The following is a 21,040-nucleotide window of genomic DNA, read 5'->3' as shown; positions in this document are numbered from 1 at the left end:
CCGTTCCAGCTTGTGCTTTGCCTGCTCTGTGCATTGTGCTGTGGAGGGAGAGGTCAGCTGTTTGCCCCAGGCTTCTCAGCAGGGGGTGGTGGACCTGGGATACAGGACTCCAGCTCTCGCTGTCCAGGGGTCCTCCCTCTACTGCAGAGCTGCCTCTGGCTCAGTGTGGGAAACAGATCTCGAGGGGTCAAGGGAAAGGACCCAGTTCAGAGTCTGGCCTGTGGTTATTTAATACTCTGTTTCCCCGAAAATAAGACCTAGCCGGACAATCAGCTCTAATGCGTCTTTTGGAGCAAAAGGTAATATAAGACCCGGTCTTATTTTACTATAACACTGGGTCTTATCTAACATAAGACTGGGTCTTATATTAATTTTTGCTCCAAAAGACGCATTAGAGCTGATTGCCCGGCTAGGTCTTATTTTCAGGGAAACACGGTACAAGGTAGCCATTTCTTAGGTGAGTTTCTTGTTCTTTAGGCTTATTTGCTTTGAGGACCTGGTTATTTTGGGGATAGAATGACTTTTGACTTCACTCTCAACTTACGTGAACTTCTGTCCTGGTTAATTTTTTTTTTAAAGATTTTATTGGGGAAGGGGAACAGGACTTTATTGGGGAACAGTGTGTACTTCCAGGACTTTTTTTCCCCAAGTCAAGTTGTTGTCCTTTCAGTCTTAGTTGTGGAGGGCGCAGCTCAGCTCCAGGTCCAGTTGCCGTTGCTAGTTGCAGGGGGCGCAGCCCACCATTCCTTGTGGGACTCGAACTGGCAACCTTGTGGTTGAGAGGACGCACTCCCACCAACTGAGCCATCCGGGAGCTCAGCGGCAGCTCAGCTCAAGGTGCCATGTTCAATCATAGTTGCAGGGGGCGCAGCCCACCATCCCTTGCAGGAGTTAAGGAATCGAACTGGCAACCTTGTGGTTGAGAGCCCACTGGCCCATCTGGGAATCGAACCGGCAGCCTTTGGGGTCAGGAGCACAGCGCTCTAACCTCCTGAGCCACCGGGCCAGCCCCCTGGTTAACTATTAAGACTTTATTTATTATGCCAGTGCTGTAGACAAATCATGGTTGGTTGGTCATTCATATTTCTGTTACGTGTGTTATTTTTGTTTAATTCTTCTGATTTCTTGTTGGTATATTTTACCACTAATTTACCTGTCATCAAACTTTGAAGTCAGAGGTAAAAGTGCTTGTTTGTTTTGAAGCCATTTATTAGTGTGTCTCACTGCACATTAGTCATTTTAAAAACTTGATGTGAAGACCCTTGTTAAGATGTCTTGATAAGTGGTAAACTTATGCTATCTTTTTTTGGTAATAGGAAGCCAGAAAATGTTAAGCCTTAAGACATTCTTTTTAACGTAAAATTTCAAGTTTCACTTCAGAAGCCACACTAAGATGAGATGTTGCATTATTATGGTTTGAAGGCTGTTGCTGGCGGCTCTTGCACGTGTTACAGGCAGTGAGAGTACTTCTGACTTTACGTGAGCCGCTTTTTAACATGTGCTGTAATTCCACGCTCGCAGTCATGAGAAGAAGCTGCTGTTGAATTTTCCAAAGGATACATAGGTTCTGACATTTGCCTCTGGTTCGTAGGGAGAGTCTTCAGGTCCAGATGCTGCTACCACAGGTCGTGAATGAGTAGGTGGCATTAGTGATTCAACAAATGGAAGGATGGCAAAAGTCCTGGAACAAGGATTTTCCAGAAACAGAAAATAAATCATTAGGGGAGCTGATGGTTATCCTGGTAGCTAGGAGTCACGTTGTGGGGAAGGACTCAGTCTGTGGTGAAACACTGGACCATGGATGTGAGAGGGGAACGTTAAAAACGCACGGAAGTCAAGTTTAGTCAGATTTCAACACTCTTTTTGGCACAAAAAATTCAGGCCATCCTCAGTTTGCTCTTAGACAATGTTAACATTGTTAAAGATTATCCTTATTGACCGTGGTGACAATAGCATTTAATATTTGTGTGGTACTTGGAATTTAAAGCACCACTGTATGCATTATCTCATTTAATTCTCCCAACAACCGTCTGCACTAGGAGATACCATCTCCACCTTTGTTGATGAGGTAATGCAGACGTTAAGTTACTTTCCTCAGGACAGCTAGGAAGCGAGAGAACTGAGCTTTTTCTATTTTAAACATAAAACATTGAAGTGGTTGTTGAACTTGTAAATAATTGTTGGTTTTCTAAGTAAATATGTGGTTTATAATGCAGGGTGAATAATCTAAAAATTTATTTAATACTGAAACCAAATGCAAAGGATATTCTTAGGACTGAAAATAATTGGCTGGCAAGACTCACCGAAAGTGTCATTTTAAAAGTTAATCATTGTGTAGGTTTTTGTATGAAAACTTTCATTTGACTTACATGTAGCAGCCTGAGAGCAGAGACCTGGTCTTCCGTCTTCTTCCTGACCTACACCTGCCGTACTGTTACTTGGCACTCAGTAGATGCTTTTGAATGAGTTGGGTGTTGGGCTTCCTTTTGGGAAATGGTTAATGTCTTTGAATGTGGACTGACCTGCAAAATGAATATGGCATTGATTCATCTTAGTAAAAATTTACTGTGCGCACAGTACATATGCTCCCTGTGAAAAAAAATTATACAAGTAGTGCATGTTCCCATCATCTACCTTTTTTTCATACACATGGATTTTACATTTTGAAATACCCTTAATTAAGCCTACAGAAAAATTGTAGGTGTAGTGCAAAGAACGTTTTTCTCCCGAACTATGTGAGAATAAGTTGCCGGTATGTTTCATCACCCTCCAATACTTTTGTATTTCCTACAAACAAGAATATTCTTCTCCAGAAGCACAATATAAAAATCAAAATCAGGAAATGAACTCAGAGGCGTTTGTACAGTCTAACCCTCAGCTGCTTTGCCAGTTGTGCCAGCTGACCCAGTGGTAACCTGTGTAGAAGCAGGTCCAGCCAGAACCCTGGGTCGTACTCAACTGTCTCTTCCGTTTCCTTCAATGTACAACAGTTCTCAGTCCTTCCACTTTCATGACCTTGACACTCTTGAAAAGAGTGCAGGCCAGTCATTTGTAGAGTGTTCTCCACTGGGGTTTGTCTGATGTGTCCTCATGATTAGATCCTGTTGTGCACCTTTGGCAGGAAGACCACAGAAGAGCCACTATATATCTTTTTCAAAGATTAGTTTTACATTTTATTTTCTGTTTCCTTAGAGCGTTTCCCAAAGTGTATTCTGCGGAACTAGCACCTACTGTGTTCTCAACACCGTGCCACCTCTAGAAGGTAGGATTTGAAAAGCTTTTGACTTACAGGAAGGGGTGGGCTTGGCAGTGAGAGTATTTCCACCATTACAGTGCAGTGCAATTAGCCTGGGATCGGGATGTAGAAGGCCTGGGTTCTGCCTTTAATTTGCTGTGTGATCTTAGATGAGTTACTTAATCCTTCTGGGGGTAGCAAAATTATACTCCCCACATAAAGTTTCTGTGAGGATTGAAAAAGGGCAAGGGTTTAACCACATGGAACATTCAGAGCACCGTGCAAATGTTAGATAGCAAGACAACAGTTCCATACTTCTAGTGTCAAATTCCAGGTGACTTAGAGTAGGAGTCATGTGGGAAAAGCCACGGGTCGTGTTTGAATCCCATTTGAGCCACTTTCTAGCTGTGGGTCTTGGGCAAGTTAGTCTGAACCTCTGGTTCTTCATCTGTAAAATGGGGGTAATTGCGCCCTGAAGGGGATTGTGAGGATAATTGAGAGTCCATGTAAAATCCTGTCTGGATGCCTGCTAGAGGGTCCCACAGCTGTTTACTCCCCCAGAAGTGGCAGAGAATGAATTGAGTTGATCATATGTAGCTCAGATTGAAATTGAATGCAGCCAAGCAGCGGAAGGTGCCCCCGACGCAAGTGGAACAGCCGATTGCAAGGCTTCTGCGCCCTCACTTATCCCCCCCCGCCCACATATTTTTAGATTGAAAATATGGATGCAGATAAATAGGAGTTTATTGAACCTGAGTAATGAGTTGACAAACCAGGGCCAGAGATTTGGTAACAGGATTGTCAGGAGAAGGGCAAATCTGGGCCACCTAAAAATAGAAAGGGCGAAATTTGATGATCACACGCTCTGAGAGGAAAGGGTTTGTTAAATAGCAAAACTAGTTATGCTTTTCTACTAAAAAGTGTTATTTTTTGTTTTTTTAATCTTTACAATTATTTTGGATAATTACAACTGAGTTTAATTCATTTTGGAGAATCTCTTTGGAAAAGAATGAAGAGAGAAATCATATCAATGCTTGGCACGTTGCTGGTGCTTAATTAATATTTATTTTGGATGAATAGTGATTTGAGGGTCTTCCGTTAGTCCTGGCAGATTTGCTGCTGTGAGCACTGTGCCGACTTGAATATAACAATATGTGGGTATGTTTTCCTGAATCAGTTACTATCCTACTAATTAAATCTAAGCACATAATAATTAGAGCTAAATGGAAAATTGTAGAGCTTCCTTTTAATTTTACCACTCCAAGTTCTTGATCAAATATATCCCCAATAAGATTTAGCAATTTGATACACTGTTATACCAACTTATTTTGAATAGTTTGGTCTAGAGGTTGAGAGATTAATCATAATCAACTTGATTGAACAGCAGTGTTTGTAATTATTCACAGAACCAAAATTATTTAATTTTTATTAATTATGGATCAAAATAAAATGGATGTAGCATTTCCAGGTTAGAGTTAATATAGTTATAATTTACTTTGCAGAAGTCAACTGTGTGTTCCAAGGAAGAGGTCAAATATATTTCTTTGGATTTAAACAAAGGATTTGGCAATGTGAATCCCAATTTTTAGAAATAAAACATGCAAATAAAAATTCTACCTTTTGCCTGATCAAGTGAATGAACATTTTTGTACATTTTAGAAATTTTTAGTTAAATTATACTGTGTCTCTAAAATTATTATTTGGAAAATATTTGAAGGTTGACTGGAAAGGATGGTTCATTTTCTTAGAATTACAGCTTTCTGCCAAGCAAGTCATCTGTCAATTTCAGGAGCTTTACTGGTTACTTTTATTGTGAAGGAGGTTAGAAAATTATTTTGTAAAGTCACACATCATACATACGTATTGTGCTAGATAATGATAATGGAATGTTTTCCTGTATTTGGCTGACACTTCCATCTTGCAGTGTCAGAATTTAACTATTTGCATTAAATACTGAGATGCTTTTGAAACCAGTGTATACCTTACTTTTACTGTTAACCCAAGATACAATTGCAATCCTTGTACTGAGACAAGGATTTAAAAACTGGCTCATGCTTGTCTGATTATTATGTCATTTATAGTTATCCCCAGAACACGATAAAGCAGCCTTTAGTTAGAAAACACAATTTTTTACAGTATAGCCATGTGAGCAGTTCTTTTCCAATGTAAGCGAAGTTACTTTTTATCACACTTTAACTGGAAAAACTGAAATTTGAATATAAGAGTTTTAACATTTTGCCTATTTGAGTTCCTAATATTCTTTTCTCAGTATTAAAACTGCCATCTTCATAATGCACAGTGGGAAAATTTACCCATTGTTATGTTTCTAAAAAACACCCAATTTATATTCAGCATGAACCTAAGATTCTGGAAGCAGCACAGTTAAAAACTGATTAAAGGGAACTCATTGGCCTGTCATCCTCCTTTTCCTTTTGAACCCATGGCTGTACAGCCCCATAAAGTGCTATATTTAGAAACTTGATTGAGATGGTGCTTACACAGCCTTTCTCCTTTCCCTCAAAAAGCCTTCAGGCCGGTTCACTACTGCCTGCTTTGGTATCAGAGTGGAAGACGGAAGCCTTTTCTACAGCAGTTACTGGTGCTGTTGAGAAGACTTTTTCCCTCTCCCTGTCTCCCTCTCTCCCTCCCTCTCCCTCTCTCCCTCCCTCTCTCTCTCTCCCTCTCTCCCTCTCTCCCTCTCTCTCTCTCCCTCTCTCCCTCTCTCCCTCTCTCTCTCTCCCTCTCCCTCCCTCTCCCTCTGCCTCTCCCCCCTTCTTCCCCTTCCCTCTCTCTCCCCCACACACGTGGACACATTCAGGACTAGACGCACATGTGGTACATGTGCCTTATGTGCCACAGGACAGCTGATTCCTCAAGGAGGCTAAGAGGACAGATCGACCTCAGGTTGTGATCACAAGCAGGAGTAGAAGCTCAGGCTCTGTAATTATTGCTCACATTAATGTTTTAAACAGCTTCCTCAGAGATGTGACTAGTCGTACACAGTTCAGGGGAAGCCCATTGAGCACCAGCATGGTACTGTTTTCATAAAAGGCACCTTGTCAATGGTGAATATTTGAATTGAGTATAGATTTTAGAATTCCACCACTACTTTCAGAATTGTACACATCATGGGAGATTTTGAAAAATGAGAATCAAACGCTTTAGGGGAAGAGAGAAGGGAAGGGAGGTAAAGGCTCTGTGATTTGGTATTCTGCTTTAAAGTTTTATGGCCCGCAGTCCCTCCCTCTCTCCCTCCCTCCCTCCCTCTGGAGGCTGAAGTGCAGGGAGCATGCATAAGCACATAAAATTACAAGGGTTTTATAGTGTGTAATTAATACAGAACTTTCTGTGAACTTTCTCTTCGTTGAACACTTTTTTTTGGTTTCATAGCCAGATTTTTAAAAAGTTTAATTTTATTTTGCTATTAGATTAAAATTTTGGATTCTAAAAAGCAGTCAGTTTTGAGGTTTTTCAAGTTTTTATGCTGCTTATAGAAATAGAGGATGGGCATTATAATTCAATTGGTTGTGTAGTTCATGGACCAAAAAAGATTTAGTACGCTAAAACTCTCTTAAGTTCCTCCCTATAAAATATTTCCATATGATGTAGTAAATTTTTTTAGACTTTATTTTTATGCCCAGTATTTTCCTGTTAAGATCTTTTCCTTGAGAAGAAATGTATAAATCAGATGAAAAATGTTTGGAGAGGATTTTATTGTGACTGTAGAAAATGTTTTTTATTTTCTGTTTTTCACATGTTCAAAAAATAGGCTATGCTAAACAACATTATAGTAAATGACTGGGAAAATATATTGTTGTATTTTCTCTTTTAATGTTATTAGCTAATACCTGTGTGCCTACACAAGGCTGGTTAATTGTAAAGTATTTTAAGTCATTGAATGACAGTTCTGTAGATACTTATGTTGGAGGAAAATTAAAGGTTATCAAATTTCTCCTTGATTTGGGAAAACTGAAAATATTAAGTAACTTACCCAAGGTCACACACTTCGAAAGTAGCAGAACTGAGCCAGAATCCTGGACTCTTAATTTGGAATGGAGTTTAGTGTTTTTATTACATATACCTTATTAATATCAGAATAAGTTGTTTCAACTGTGACTTGCTGGAGCAAATTCAGTCTTTAGTGTTTAATGTGTTGCTCCCTAGAAGCTGGTTATGCAGTGCACCCTTTGGATATTGGGGCCTGCATTTAGCATTAAAAAAATTGGAGTGGGTAATTGGAAACGTTGACCTAAATGGGCCAAAATGGCAAGAAATTTTGAGCCAGGCAGAGATTTTGAAACAGGAAATGATAATGCAAGTAAACAAACAAATGAAGTAATATGTAAAGGAAATGATCTCTTCTAGAAAGTATCAGGGAGACCGGTTATCAGTTAGTGAGACATACCATCTAATCTGAAAGTAATGGACTTTTCTTTCACCAATTTAGAAGAGCTACATTTTGATGAAATACATTAATGATATAGCTATGCATATGTAAATTAAAGTTAATTAAAATGCTATATTTTTAGACTTAGGCTAGAAAGGCCAACCTCTGTTAGGTAGCTAAGTGCAGGTTTGAATTCCTTATAAGATTTGTAATTTGCTTTTGAAAGGAAAAGTCTTATTTGCATTCTAGGGGATGAACTAGTAGTAGTTTATGAATAAAATAGTCCTATTTTATTACAAGTCTTTTTCCCTAAAAATCTTAAACTTTTCCAACTGGTTAATGGAAGATTTCTGGGTTTTGTAAGGTTAAATCATTTTGCAATTTTGATTTGCTTCCTGGAAACCTGGTGAAAGAACCTTTAAAAGTAACGTTCTGGTTATGGGCAGCCGCTGGGGTCCTCCCTGCCCACTTGCTTGTATGGAGCAGAAGCTCGGTCTCCTGTTCGAGCCTCTTGCCCATCCTGCCGCCATCTCTCCGATGAGGGTGTAAAGAGTATTGTTCGCTAAGGAATGGTGCTCTGTCTCCCGGCGACTGACTAACTGAGCTGCCGTTTCAGACCTCGCCAGTATACTTAACAGGAGGTTTGCTCCATTATTTTCTCTGAACCTATTGTTTTCTTCTTTATAGATGATCATGGGAACAGCAATAGTAGTCATGTAAAAATCTTTTTACCGAAAAAGCTGCTTGAATGTCTGCCGAAATGTTCAAGTTTACCCAAAGAGAGGCACCGCTGGAACACTAATGAGGTAGAGACATTTCTATTCTTAGGGGTGTAATTTCTGGAAGGGCAAACTTCTTAGGTCATTTTGCACAGTATTACTTTATATTAGCTTTAAATTCAAAATGTTGCAGTAGGAAGTTGTAAATGAGAAGAATATTGAATTTGGATTTGACAGAAACCAACATGTTTCTCGAACTCTCTCTGATCTGCTTGGCTTGCGTTGAAAACTATAAAACGTGCACGCTGACTGACTGACTAAGGGAGCATGAGTTTCTGTATCTGCGTTTTCTTGCATTTTGGCATCTTGCACTTGGTGGGTAATTCTGCCTGCATCTCCGTTAAACGTTAGTACCTGTGTTGTCATGAATTAGTAAAGACACAGCCCCAGTGCCCACAGAATGTGTAGTGTCTTGAAGGGTGAAGTTTCTGTAGAATTGGGGAGGGCAGGCTTCTTACTCGCGCAGCTCTTAGTTCTCTCTAGTGGAGACATTTTGCATGGAGAATTAACTGGTTTGCTATAATGATAGGAATATTTTTAAGAATGAAGGCTATGTAGTAGAGTGTATATTTAGCATCTAATTAGATAGAAGTTTGATGAAGTAGATGAATTTGATGAAGTAGAATGAGTAAACGTTTATGGATGGTTGGATGATAGTTTTTTATTTTTATTTTTGGTAAATCTTAATCTGGGAGTCATAATACTAGGGGTGGATTGCTTTGTTGTTTTTCTTATTTTGAAATCTGAGTATTTGAATTTAGGGTAATACACATTGAGTGTGTAATAGGAAAATCACTGGGCATTATATTCCTTTAATTCAAATGGCTTGGGGTTACTGGTTTTGCATAGTTGGTCTAAATCAATTCGTGTTGCTGCTTCAACATTTACTTCCAAGTTTAGTTAAATACAATACCTTACCCTGTGTCTTGGCACTCAGTTTGTTAAAAGACACAAGGAGAAAACAGTGCTGCCTATTTACCCTTATTTTTTTAAGATTGTTTTGCTCTAACTTCTTGATTTAGAAGCTTTTGTTTTGAGTTGGAAGAGGTTATATGGATGAAAATCTCTTTACTTATCCCCAGTTTACAGATTCAAATGCTAGAACCTCATAGCTTTGTTACCTTAGCTCAAATTTGAATCTCTTAAGGTATGTATATTTTGATTACTTGCATAAATTATATTCTCCCTTTAGACAGAATGCTTTTGCTTTGTCAAATATTAGCTAGCTCAGAGGCCTATTGTTTTAAACTATTTCAAACATTTTAGACATGAAAACAAAGTAAATATGCTGAAAATTAGTCTTAATCATGAATTGTTAGTCTGTTAGCAAATAGTGTAATTTGGGAGCCATTCAGGAGGTCACAATGAGGTCATGAATTATTTAAAAACTTGGTATGTTTCTCTGTATTCCCTGAAACCTGGGTTTGATACCATAGTATTACATATTAGCTTCAGTATACTTATAAATGTAACAAAACACATAATAGGTATGTACTTTTTTCAAGATTATATGTTATATGAAATTGGCAATTTATTTTAATGATGATTTGAAGTTATATTTGAAACCGGCAATGGCTTAATCAGTTAAAATCAGTGGTCTTAAGAATCTTATAAATCTGGAGGTAACAGTGTCAGAAATTTATTTGGTAGATTATTTAGATGATTGGTTTCAAAACTTTTTTGGTTTGGAACTTTTGAGCACAGGCCTTCAACTTTCCCATTTTATTTACCTCTAAATTATTTACATGTACTGCTTTCACGTTTTAGCTGCATTGTAAAACACCCAGTAAAGAATATTTATAGAGGATGAGATGAAAAGGAAAACAGAAGTTGTTGTGTATTTTCTCCCAGGGCCCCAGTTCACACAGCCCTGTGGAAACCACTGGCTTAGGCCACCTGTTGCTAAAGCCCCCAAGTCCAAAGAGAGGAAACTGCACCCCTGTCTGACCATGACTGGTGAAGCTGGGGTCTGAGGAAGGTGCATTGTTGTGCACCGGGGACCCAGGTGAGGAATGTGTCCTTGAGGGCAGGAGGCAGGCCTGCGACTGCCTCTCCCAGGTGGCCCTCCCCTGTGCTCAGTGATTTGGCAGCTCCACGCTGAGAAACCCTCATTTGAGGGAACTGAATTGGAGGGTTGGCCCATATTTCTGGGTAGAGGACATTGGCTTTTTGTCTTGTTTATTTTTGGCTTTTGGAAAAATAGGGGAATCTTAGAGTGACAGCAGAAGAGTCAGATTATTGTTAATTCTGTAGTGTTTTTGGTGATGGTAACTGTCATTTTTAAAAATTGGCTTGGATAGTGGAGAAACAAACCACCAGTACTCAGATTAAAGTGCCTCCTTCTCCAGTCTCGCTGGGCATTGTCATTTTGCCACGTTCTTCAGCCTGCCATCCATGTTGACACTAAATCCTGAAGGAAAGCCACTTTGGTGGACTTTCTGTCACAGGCCTTGGTGGTCCTGTGGGGGGCAGAGCACCTGTAGTCGGGATCGCCCAGGAAACCCCTTGAGTTGCTCTTAAAGTGTAGCCATACTGCTGTCATTAAGGGCCCACTGTCCCTCGGCAGCTGGATAGATGGCCGTTTTGGTGGGGGACCACTCGAAGTGGTCGCTTGTATTCAGGAGCCTTATTGTACAAAATGACGTTTCTGGAGCTCCCTGTCATTGGGACGAGGCTCTGTCACTGGGAGAGGCCTGTGGGCACGAGAGCAGTTGAGAGCACAGCTGACTCGTGTTTTCCATCTCTCTGCACAGCACTTGTTCGCGACAGGGTTGCTTGTTCAATGTCAACTGTCATCTCTGTCCGTGTCCCATGTTCTCTCGCTCTCTCTCTCTCTGCCTGGTGTGTGCAGTTGAATTCCTGGGTATAATGTGACTGCTGTGTACTTTGGAGAAATTCTTTTACTGAGACCTGTGTTATAGTATTTGTGATTATTTGAGAAAACCCGATTTTGACGCTGTGTGTGTATGTTGAGAGAGGGAGAGTGTCATCGTGCCCGATCAGCTGCTGCCGTTTATGGAGCACCCGTCCTTTGCTGGGCACTGGGCACTGGATGTAATTATTTCTAAGACTTACAACAGTATTAAAAGATGTGAGAGAGCGATGGTAAAAAGTGGGTAAATAATTTGGTCAAGATAGCACACTTGATAGGGCCTGTCTCTCTCAGCTTAATTTCTTCCATGTTGCTTATTAATTCTTAGGAATATTCGTTCTGTTGTGTGTTGTCTCGGCTTTTAATCAAAGCCCCATGGCCACATTACTCTACCTGGCAAAGCTATCCTGTGATTTAGTTTTGGATTAAAAAGAGTTAATACAGGATTAGTGTTTTGGGTTCTTATGCTAATATGTGGTGAAGCTGATCTTGGGGCCTAGTTCAGCTACTTTCAACTTTTTCTAACCCATCGGAATAGGTAAGATCTCCTGCCCTTCTTGAATGCTATTTGCAATTGCAAAATAAACATACTGAAAACAAATCAGTTTTAGAATATGCTTTCTCCACCACACACACCCTTCCCCCAGGTTCTGAAGACTTTAAAGGAAATGGTGATGGTGCTGACAGTAATTACTGCGGCCGACATTTATTGGACATCCGGTTGTATGCTAGGCACTCGGGGCTACTCCACATGCGCAGTCACATTTACTGCTTGAATTACGTCTGTGAGGCGTGTTATGTCATTACCCTCGCACTACAGATGAGGAAATGCGAGGGGTGGAATCAGCCCACAGCCTGATTGGGAGCCTTGACTCTCTTCTGTCCCAAAGAATAATTTCAGACAGACTTTCCCAAATTTTGGAGTTATTTTAGTGATTTCTAATCCTTTTGTTTTATAGAATTGTTTGGCTTCTTTGTTTATTTGCATTTTCAAGTATTACACATACACTTAATGTATTTTTGCATGAAGGTGTTTTTATTTTTTAATAGCAAACACTTGTTTCTTAGGGAAGCAGTTTCGAGTCTTAATAATGAATATTAATATGTGGGCTCTGGATAATGAAGAAGATATATTAAAAGTAGAAATTTTGTATGTACCTCTGGGTAACTGGAGGGTTAGGCTTAATTTTTATATCCAGAGAGAAAGAATGTATTAAACACAGAGCACATTTGTCAAAGAACCGACTCTTATTTCATAATCAGTTTGGTATTCACATCTTCATTAGGTGAACTATTACAGGGTTTCTGCATTTTAAGTTAATATTTTTAAGGCCCAGAGCCAGAAATAATTATGCTAATGCAACTTTCTGATTGCGCAAATGACTTCATAATTACACATATTACTACTCCATATATGTTGTGGGGACTGAAATTTCTTCTGTTTAGTCATTAATTAGCTCCTTGACTTAAAATAGCTCTCTGTTGTGCAGTGCCCAGGTTGGGGCTACCACCGTGTCCTTCCAAAGGCACACGAAGGGAGCAGCATGGACCGTCGGTGATGCAAATATGCTCCTTACGCGCTTTAGATCAGCTCCTTACGCCTGTGCGACTGTTTCTGAGCTATTAATGCTCTTTCTTTTGTTTGTTTTTCATCCAATACAAAGTTCCTCTAGAGTAAGCAAACAAAATAGAAATCTAGTTGCACTGATCTTAAAGCTGCATCAAAGGTTTTCAGCTGGTGGCAGCTTCAGAGATTTTCATATTAAGTGTGCTGTTTTAATGGTAAAAGTGTCTGTGTTGAGAGCAGGGCCGCTACAGACTGTTACGTTTGAAGTCATACCGCAGAACCCGAAGAAGAAAGGCCCGCAGACTATAATGCTTTTTATAGGGAGAGAATTACCCTTTTAAGTCCCGAATACTTTTTATTTTCCAATTTTTGATATTCAGGTAAGGAAAATGGACTTTTAAGACTGAGAATTATTACATTATATTTCATTTCAGTTATTTTAATGAGAAGCCACCTTTTAAAAGTTTCTTTAATCATATTTTTTTGGGTAGGCATATATTTTTGAGTGTTTTTGTAATTAAAATTTTTCTCTTTATATAACTTATAAAGGTTTAGGATTGTAATTTTTCAACGGTTGGTTTTCCTGCTGTATTTATACGTTATCTTTTTGCAGTGTAGACCCACATTTTTGGGGGATCATTTAGGACTTGTCTAACTCCCCAAATGTGAGCTGAATTGAAATGCATGTTATACTCTGATTATGAAGGTGAGAGAGAGATTGCGGCCTACCTGACTCGGTCAGTAGTTGCTAACCCTGAGGCTGGGCTTTGTTTAGCTTTTGGCGGTGCCCACAGTTGGAATGCTCCAGATTATTCCCAGTCCTGGCGGGGCTCTTCTGGCTGAATCGCAAGTAGGAAAATGCAGATATGAACACAGAGCCAAGTTTGAAGTGTGACACCCTTTGATTTTTGAATGTAGTTTATGGTACCAAATTTCTAATTAAACGTGATAATTGTGTAGCAGTGGGGTTCACTGGAATTCTTCTGTTTAACCTAAGCGAGCTAAATGGCTACCACAATCCAAGTGAGCGCGTGCCCGCTTATCAGACCGCCTGTTTCAGTTCAGCATGGTAGTGGCAGAGGTAGGCTGGGTGTATTGGAGTGCCGGGGGCAGAATATCTTTCCACATCAGCGAGGCAAGGACAGGTGAGGATGGAGCAGTACAGGCAGGTTTGGCTCTGTGCAACGGGGAGAGAAGCAAGTCTTACCTGCAGAGTAGAGTAATCTTTAGAAAATCTGAATCAGATGCTAAAGGACTTTTCCTTCAAAGGCAGAAGGTTCCTGTGGACCCACCTCAGTTTTGACCTAAACTTTTTATATATTACTTTTAATATACATATAAGTTTATAATACTTTATAAAATTTTATACTTTTGTATATAACATTATAATACTTCAAAATGTAGCACTTAGAAGAATACTTGGCCCATAGTCAATGTTCAGTAAATATTTGTGGAGTTGATGAAATACATAAAAACACAAAACACTCAGTATAAATTTCTTAATTCTTGGAGTTCTTCTGTAAATATAAAACTCAAATAGATGCATACATTACATAAAAAGAAACCACAAAACTAATAAAATCTGTATTAGCAAATTAAATGTAATGGATGATATTTTACCCAAACTAAATTGTCTCTTGCAACATGAATATAATAGTGACTGTTCGCAGGCAGGGTCTTTTGAGTTTGGCATGGGGCACTGTCGTGAGACCTGCAATTATCCACCCCTCTCCCCCACTGAACTATTCAGAAACTGGTTTTTTGCTCAGCAAGCATTTCTCGAAGTCTGCTGTTAGGCCTTGGCACAAATATATCATTTAGTTTTAAGTTCACTTCTGGTTCTTGTCATTAGTCCAAGAACAACTTAAGTGACACTACTGAGTACCCAGGCAGTTGTAATCACAGATCACACATTTGAGCAGTGAACTTGTATGTTAGCATACATTTGTTAGAGGCTTTACTTTTTCAGATTATAAATGAAGACGCGAAATTCAGACTTCCTTAGTGAGCCCAAGGATCTCTGATACCTTGGAAAGGATACAGAACTGGCTGTCAGAAACAGGTGGAGTCTTGGCTCTGCCACCAGCCAGCTGAGCGTTAGGTAAGACACCTGCCTGGCCTCTTTTGAGTCTTTGATGGTTGTGCTAAGAGACCTGTGATGATTTGCCTTCCTCCCATTCTCCAGTTGTGGCTAGGTCATGGTGGCTTTCGGGGTTATCTGGGAGTGCAGGACCTGCAGGGAGGCTTCGGTCTAGCTTGGGACTTTATTTTTTACTGTTAATCATCCTTTTGTTTATTTATACATTTGAAGTGTACAGTCTAGTGGTCTTTAGTATGTACACAAAGTTGGGAGACCATCACCACCATCTAATCCCACAACGTTTTCATCACCCAGCGGCGAGGGGTGTTTGGTGCCTCTGGACTTGGTGGAGTTGGCTCCCTCAGGGGCTCTAAGTCAGGGGCTCCAGGTTCTTCTTTGGTACCTTCTCCAAGTCTCTGTAGCTGTCTAGCACTGTAGCTGTCTGTGTGAACAGAGTGTTCTTTTGCCCAGGTCTTGCCATATAGTGACGTTTCCTGAGATTGTTTTAAAAAATATGTCCAAAGTGTAAATGAGGATGCAGTTTGAGCCGCACTTTTCTCAGTTGGATGAGGAGAGCTTGAGTCGAGTTTTCAGTTGCATTCACACTGCACACTCTGCGGGCTCTTTATCGACGGGCTACGTGGGGCTAGAAGACCCCGTCTTTCCGTCTTTTCCGTGCCAGGGGGAGACGTCTGTGGTGGTGACTTTCCCGCAGGGCATGCTGAGCCCTGCTGATGGGTCAGCGAGATGGACAAGGGAAGAACGAGTACACGAAGGCTGGCGTAGTGGTTTTCAAGGTGAGCTGGCCCCTGGACGTCTTGTTAAAACCCAGGTCGCAGGGCTCCACCCCAGAGCCTCTGATCCAGCGGGCCTGGGGTGGAGCCTGAGAATGTGCATTTCTACCAAGTTCCAGTGAAACTCAGCCAGAGGAAGAATCCCAGCCTCCTGGAAGGATATTCTAACTAACTTCATTTGACTGCAGTCTCAGCTTTGAGTTTTAAGGGTTCTTTGTATATCTTGGATAACAGCCCTTTATGAGATGTGTTTATGAGATGTGTCCTTTGCAAATATTTTCTCCCAGTCTGTGGCTTGTCTTGTCATTCTCTTGATACTGTCTTTCACAGAGCAGAAATTTTTAATTTTAATTAAGTCTAGCTTATCAATTCTTTCTTCCATGGATTGTGCCTTTGGTGTTGTCATTAGTCCAAGAACAACTTAAGTGACACTACTGAGTGTCACTCAAGGTTTTCTACTGAGTGTCACTCAAGGTCATCACGGTTTTCTCCTGTTATCTTCTAGGAGTTTTATAGTTTTGCATTTTACATGTAGGTCTGTGATTTATTTTGAGTTGATTTTGGTAAAGAATGTAAGGTCTGTGTCTAGATTCATTTTTTGGCCTGTGGATGTCCAGTCGTTCCATTTGTTGAAGAGACTCCACTGTGTTGCCTTTGCGCCGTCATCAAAGATCAGTTGACTGTATTTATGTGGGTCTGTTTCTGGGCTCTCTGTTCTGTTCCACTGACCTACTTGTCTGTTCCTTCACTGGTACCACACCGTCTTGATTACTGTAGCTTTGTAGTAAGTCTCGGAGTCGGGGAGTGTCAGTCCTCTGACTTGGTTCTTCAATATTGAGTTGGCTGTTCTGGGTCTTTTGCCTCTTCATCCAAACTTGACAGTCAGTTTGTTGATACTCACAAAACAACTTGCTGGGATTTTGGTTGGGATTGTGTTGAATCCATAGATCAAGTTGAGAAGAACCGCCATCTTGGCCATCTTGAGTCTTCCTATCCAGGAACATGGGCTGTCTCTCTGTATATTGAGTTCTTTGATTTCCTTCATCAGTTTTGTCGTTTTCATCATGGACGTACTTTGTGAGCTTTAATATCTAATTATTTCATTTTTGGTAGGGGAGGTGCTAATGTAAAGAGTATTTAAAAATTCAGATTCCACTTGTGCATTAATGGCATATAGGACGGCAGTACACTTTTGTGCATTAACCACCTGTAATTGCTTATTAGTTCCAGGAGTTTTCAGAGACCCAAGTCTTTTGAAAAAGGAGAGACCATCATTGAGTGTGTGGCCCGTGCCTGAAGTGTGGGTAGCACTGCAGGGAAGGGGGACGTCCCGACATGAAGCCAGGCGAGGTGTTCTGTGGGGGCAGGAGCCACTCAGAGCAGCTGCCCAGGAGGGAGGCTGTCTTGTTGGAAGCTGGGGTTCTGCTTTAGAAGGGCTGCAGAAGGCTGCTTTTCTGAGAGAAGGGATAAAAACATTTAACTATATATACCTTTTGAAAAATTAAGGAAGACTTGGAAAAAAATGGAAAATACCATCTGCTTTCCATTTATGAGAAAGGATACATTAAAATGGCTTGAAATTAAGCAGGATCTATAAAATTGAGGTCAGAATCTAGTCATTTCGCATTTTCCTGACGTGTCTTTAAACCATGTAGCGACAGTACCGCTTTTCCCGGCATCAGAAGACAATTGTTAATGTGTATGTTAAAATTTTATTTTGTATTTGTACTGTTGAACAAAATTTAGACTTCCTGACTCTGATTGTTTTAAGAATCACTTTTGTTAAATGCTTTAATTATTATTAATCAAAATTTTTATATTTCGGCATTTTTCAGTAATTTTTAACAATCCATTCCTCAAGCAATTCAGAGAACCTGCTGTGATGATTATGTATTTTTTGTTTCATAAATGAGGCTAGTGAGACCTACGTGTTTGGGAATTAGCATTTATCATCATCTGATGTACTGTGTGATTCCCTTCTTTTTCCAGTGTGTTGTCTGGTTGCCCCGCTAGACTGGAAGGTCATGGTGGACAGGAGTCCACATCTGCTTTGTTTGCTGATGGGTCCTGGGAGCTTAGAACCCTGGAGGGCACTCAGTGACTGTTCACTGAATGACTGAGTGAGGGACTGAGCAGCAGGTATCATTTAGGTCTGCTACTCAAGTGATAACTGCTACTCAAGGGTCTGCTGATACTTTGTCTCTGAGTCACACAGCCTGGCCTGGCGGGATAGTCATTGGTAGCTCCTTGCGGTGTGGAGGAGATGGGCAAACTGTGTGCTCCCCACATGCGCCCAGGTTCCTAAACCAGGCACACTCAGTTCTTGATCTCAAACTCAGCTGTCAGGTAAGTCAGTCCTGTCTAAGGTGGGAGTGAGGGGGAGGCAGGCAGCCACAAGTGTCCTCTGGGGAGGAGCCCTTGTAGTGTGGAGACAGGAAGCCTGGGGGAAGGAGAGCCCCCAGCCCCCCAGTCCACTCAGTACAGCACAGTTCGAAAGATGGCCGAGTCACCCCAAAGCCTTTCCTCAGAAAGAAACAGCTGACTGTTTTGGTAGTTGTCTCTTCAGACAATTTTTTGTGCTGATGTGGCCCTGTCTTTTATTTATTCATTAACTCAGAATAGGTTTACTGTACATGTAGTTTTGTAACCCGGCTTTTCTCTTAATATGTGGTCTACGTCTTAGGCCTTTTTTGACAGTGACCCATAGCATCATGTTTGTTGACTCCATGTTAGTAGTCCATTGAATTTCATGCTGTCACTTAAGCATTTAGCAGTATTTTTGAGGGTCTGATGTGTGCCAGGCACAGGTTGAGGTTTATGAGGATACCAAACAGACAGGTTCTTGTTGTCATGGAGCCTATACTTCAGCAGGAAGGACAACACACAAGTCAACAAGTAGATAAGAATTTCAGAGTTCCGAGAAGAAAATAGAGCAAGATACTGAGGTGTGAGCACTTTCGGTGGGCTGGTTGTAGAAGGCCTGTCTTAGGAAGTGACATCTGAGCTGAGGTCGAGATAATAAAGGGGGCTAGCCACTGGAGGGCCTAGGGGGAGGAACGCTTTTGGCAGAGGGAATAGCAAGTGCAAAGGGCCTGAGGCAGGAATGCATTTGGATTGAGGAACAGTAATTAATCATGGAACAGAGTGAACATCTGGAAAGGCAGGCAGGGGCTAGATTGTGAAGTGCCTTGCAGGTGTAAAGACTTGGAATCTTATCTTAAGAGTAATAGGAAGTCTTTGGAGGATGAGCTGTCAGGAAGTGAGTGACATAGTAGGGATTTTTAATTTTCAAAGCCTTTCTCTAGTTGCTCTGTGACTGATAGGGAAAGCAGAGAGGCCAGTCAGGAGGCTGTTGCAGTAATTGGTGGTCTTGGTAAGAGATGGTGGAAACACATGTAAATCCTTATTAGGATGGAGCTATCTTTGGTGGGGGCACTGTTCTTCCTACTACAGAGGGAATAATCAGAGGTTGCTGAGAAGTTGAGTTCAATGAGGATGGAGACTTCACCCTTGGATTTGGGCACCTGGAGGCTCTTAGTTACCTGGTGAACGGTTTCTGCAGAGTGTTGGGTGCAGAGGTCCAGTTGGAGTAGATTGAGAGCCAATGAGGTGAGGATGTGGGGCAGCAAATATTAATGGTTCTTGATGGAAAGTAAATGTGGCACGAATTACAAACGAAAAGCACAGAGTAGAGCTCTAACAGAGTGAAATGGGAGCCCTGATGTAGCACAGAGGTTCAGGGGAGACCTCTAAGGAAGGGGTGTGAGAATGGCGTCTACTGGAATAGGTTACCTGAATGAAGAAGCTAGAGTGAAACCAAGAAGTGGTTTACAGAGGTGAGGTGTCTGAAGAAAGAATTCATACGGTTACTTTGAAACAGGCAGCAGAACCCACCGATGAGTCTTCTTGTTGCCCCGGGTCAGTGGGCAGACCACTGTCAGCATCACGTTGGATGCCCTCATTGGCCAACCATGCTGAAGTCAGCATAGAACAGCCAACCCGCTGTGGTCTGGCCACGACTCAGTGCCCTGGTGGAGACTTCGTCTTGTACGCGGCACAGAGGGCTGCAGTCCTTTCCTGCCTCACTTCCTCTCTGTACTTCATTACGTTTTAATAGCATTCATACTCAACAGGAGTTATTGAACACTAGTTTCTGGGCAAGACAGGGTGAACCAGACAAATCCCCGCCCTGTGGAGCTTGCATTCTGGATGCCCATCGCACGAGTAATAGGGCGTCCAGAGTCTTATCTCTCGGAGGTAAGGCATCCAGTGTTTGTGGTCCACTCTCTCCTGGGGCTCCCAGGGACTATAACCAGCTGTTGGACCCTCTGTTGACCTCATTACTGTGGCCACCTGCTGGAGCTGACCAGTGTTTCCAGCTGTTGGCAGAGCCCTGCTCCTGACCCACAATTACCCATCACTTCTCTGCTAATTACCTAATGACTGCTCATGCCCTTCCTTAGCGAGGTCGTCACTGAACCTCCGTCTGCAGGAGTCCCTCTTTTCTGTTCTTCTTAACCAGCGTAAATGCCAGAGTTCCCAGGACACGAGCGCTCCCTTCCAAATACGTGGACTCCCCTGCCCTTCTTTCCTCCTGTCATACCCAGCTGACATCCAATCCTGGGTGAACCCCATCTCCTGGCTTTTCATGCTCACACCCACACAGCCCAGTGCTGCGGGAGAAAAACAAGATAACAGACATGTATCTCTCTGTAAATTCTTTTTTTTTTTTTTTTAAATGTCACTTGTTTCACATAATATGCCACTTTTTTTTTTTTTAAACTTTTTATTGGGGAACAGTGTGTTTCTCCAGGGCCCATCAGCTCCAAGTCGTTGTCCTTCAGTCTAGCTGTGGAGGGCGCAGCTCAGCTCCAAGTCCAGTTGCTGTTTTCAGTCTTTAGTTGCAGGGGGCGCAGCCCACCATCCCAAGTGGGAATTGAACCGGCAACCTTGTTGTTGAGAGCTCGAGCTCTAACCTACTGAGCCATCTGGCCACCCCTCGGGCAGCTCAGCGGCAGCTCGTTGTCTTCAATCTAGTTATGGAGGGTGCAGCTCAGTGGCCCATGTGGGAATTGAACCGGCAACTCTGTTGTTCAGAGCTCGTCCTCCAACCAGTCGCCCCCTCTCTGTAAATTCTTGATCGCTAGCCTCAAGTGGGCAGTTTTCTAAGATTCTGTACTCACCCGTCCTGTCCTGACTCTGGGACCTCGCTGTCCTTTCTGCATCTTCTATGCTAGACCACCCCCTTTAACACCAGCACCACCCTGCCTCTGAGCCGCTGAGCTCGCGTCACATGTGGAAAAGGGAAGCCCGCGGGCGCCCCAGC

The 21,040-nt window shown here is 41.7% G+C and overlaps 1 protein-coding gene across 23 annotated transcripts in view; it reads left to right on the top strand.

Annotated features, from left to right (window-relative positions):
• The window catches only part of CAMTA1 (calmodulin binding transcription activator 1), an 813,322-nt gene that overhangs the window by 24,621 nt on the left and 767,661 nt on the right, over nt 1–21,040 (top strand). For 20 of the 23 annotated variants that reach the window (XM_074334131.1, XM_074334135.1, XM_074334133.1 and 17 more), the window contains exons 2-3: nt 3,193–3,262; nt 8,310–8,428. The exons of 1 other annotated variant lie outside the window; for it this stretch is intronic. In XM_074334131.1, coding sequence (XP_074190232.1) covers nt 3,193–3,262; nt 8,310–8,428 — 189 coding nt within the window. Of the gene's footprint in view, nt 1–3,192; nt 3,263–8,309; nt 8,429–21,040 lie in introns of those variants that run through there. 2 more of the 23 variants (XM_074334120.1, XM_074334128.1) reach the window with 1 other exon arrangement.

This window comes from Rhinolophus sinicus, linkage group LG06, assembly GCF_036562045.2.
Source record: "Rhinolophus sinicus isolate RSC01 linkage group LG06, ASM3656204v1, whole genome shotgun sequence".
Classification (NCBI taxonomy): Eukaryota; Metazoa; Chordata; class Mammalia; order Chiroptera; family Rhinolophidae; genus Rhinolophus; species Rhinolophus sinicus.
Note: the sequence above shows the minus strand (reverse complement) of the source record. Positions and strands in the feature narration are given on the sequence as shown.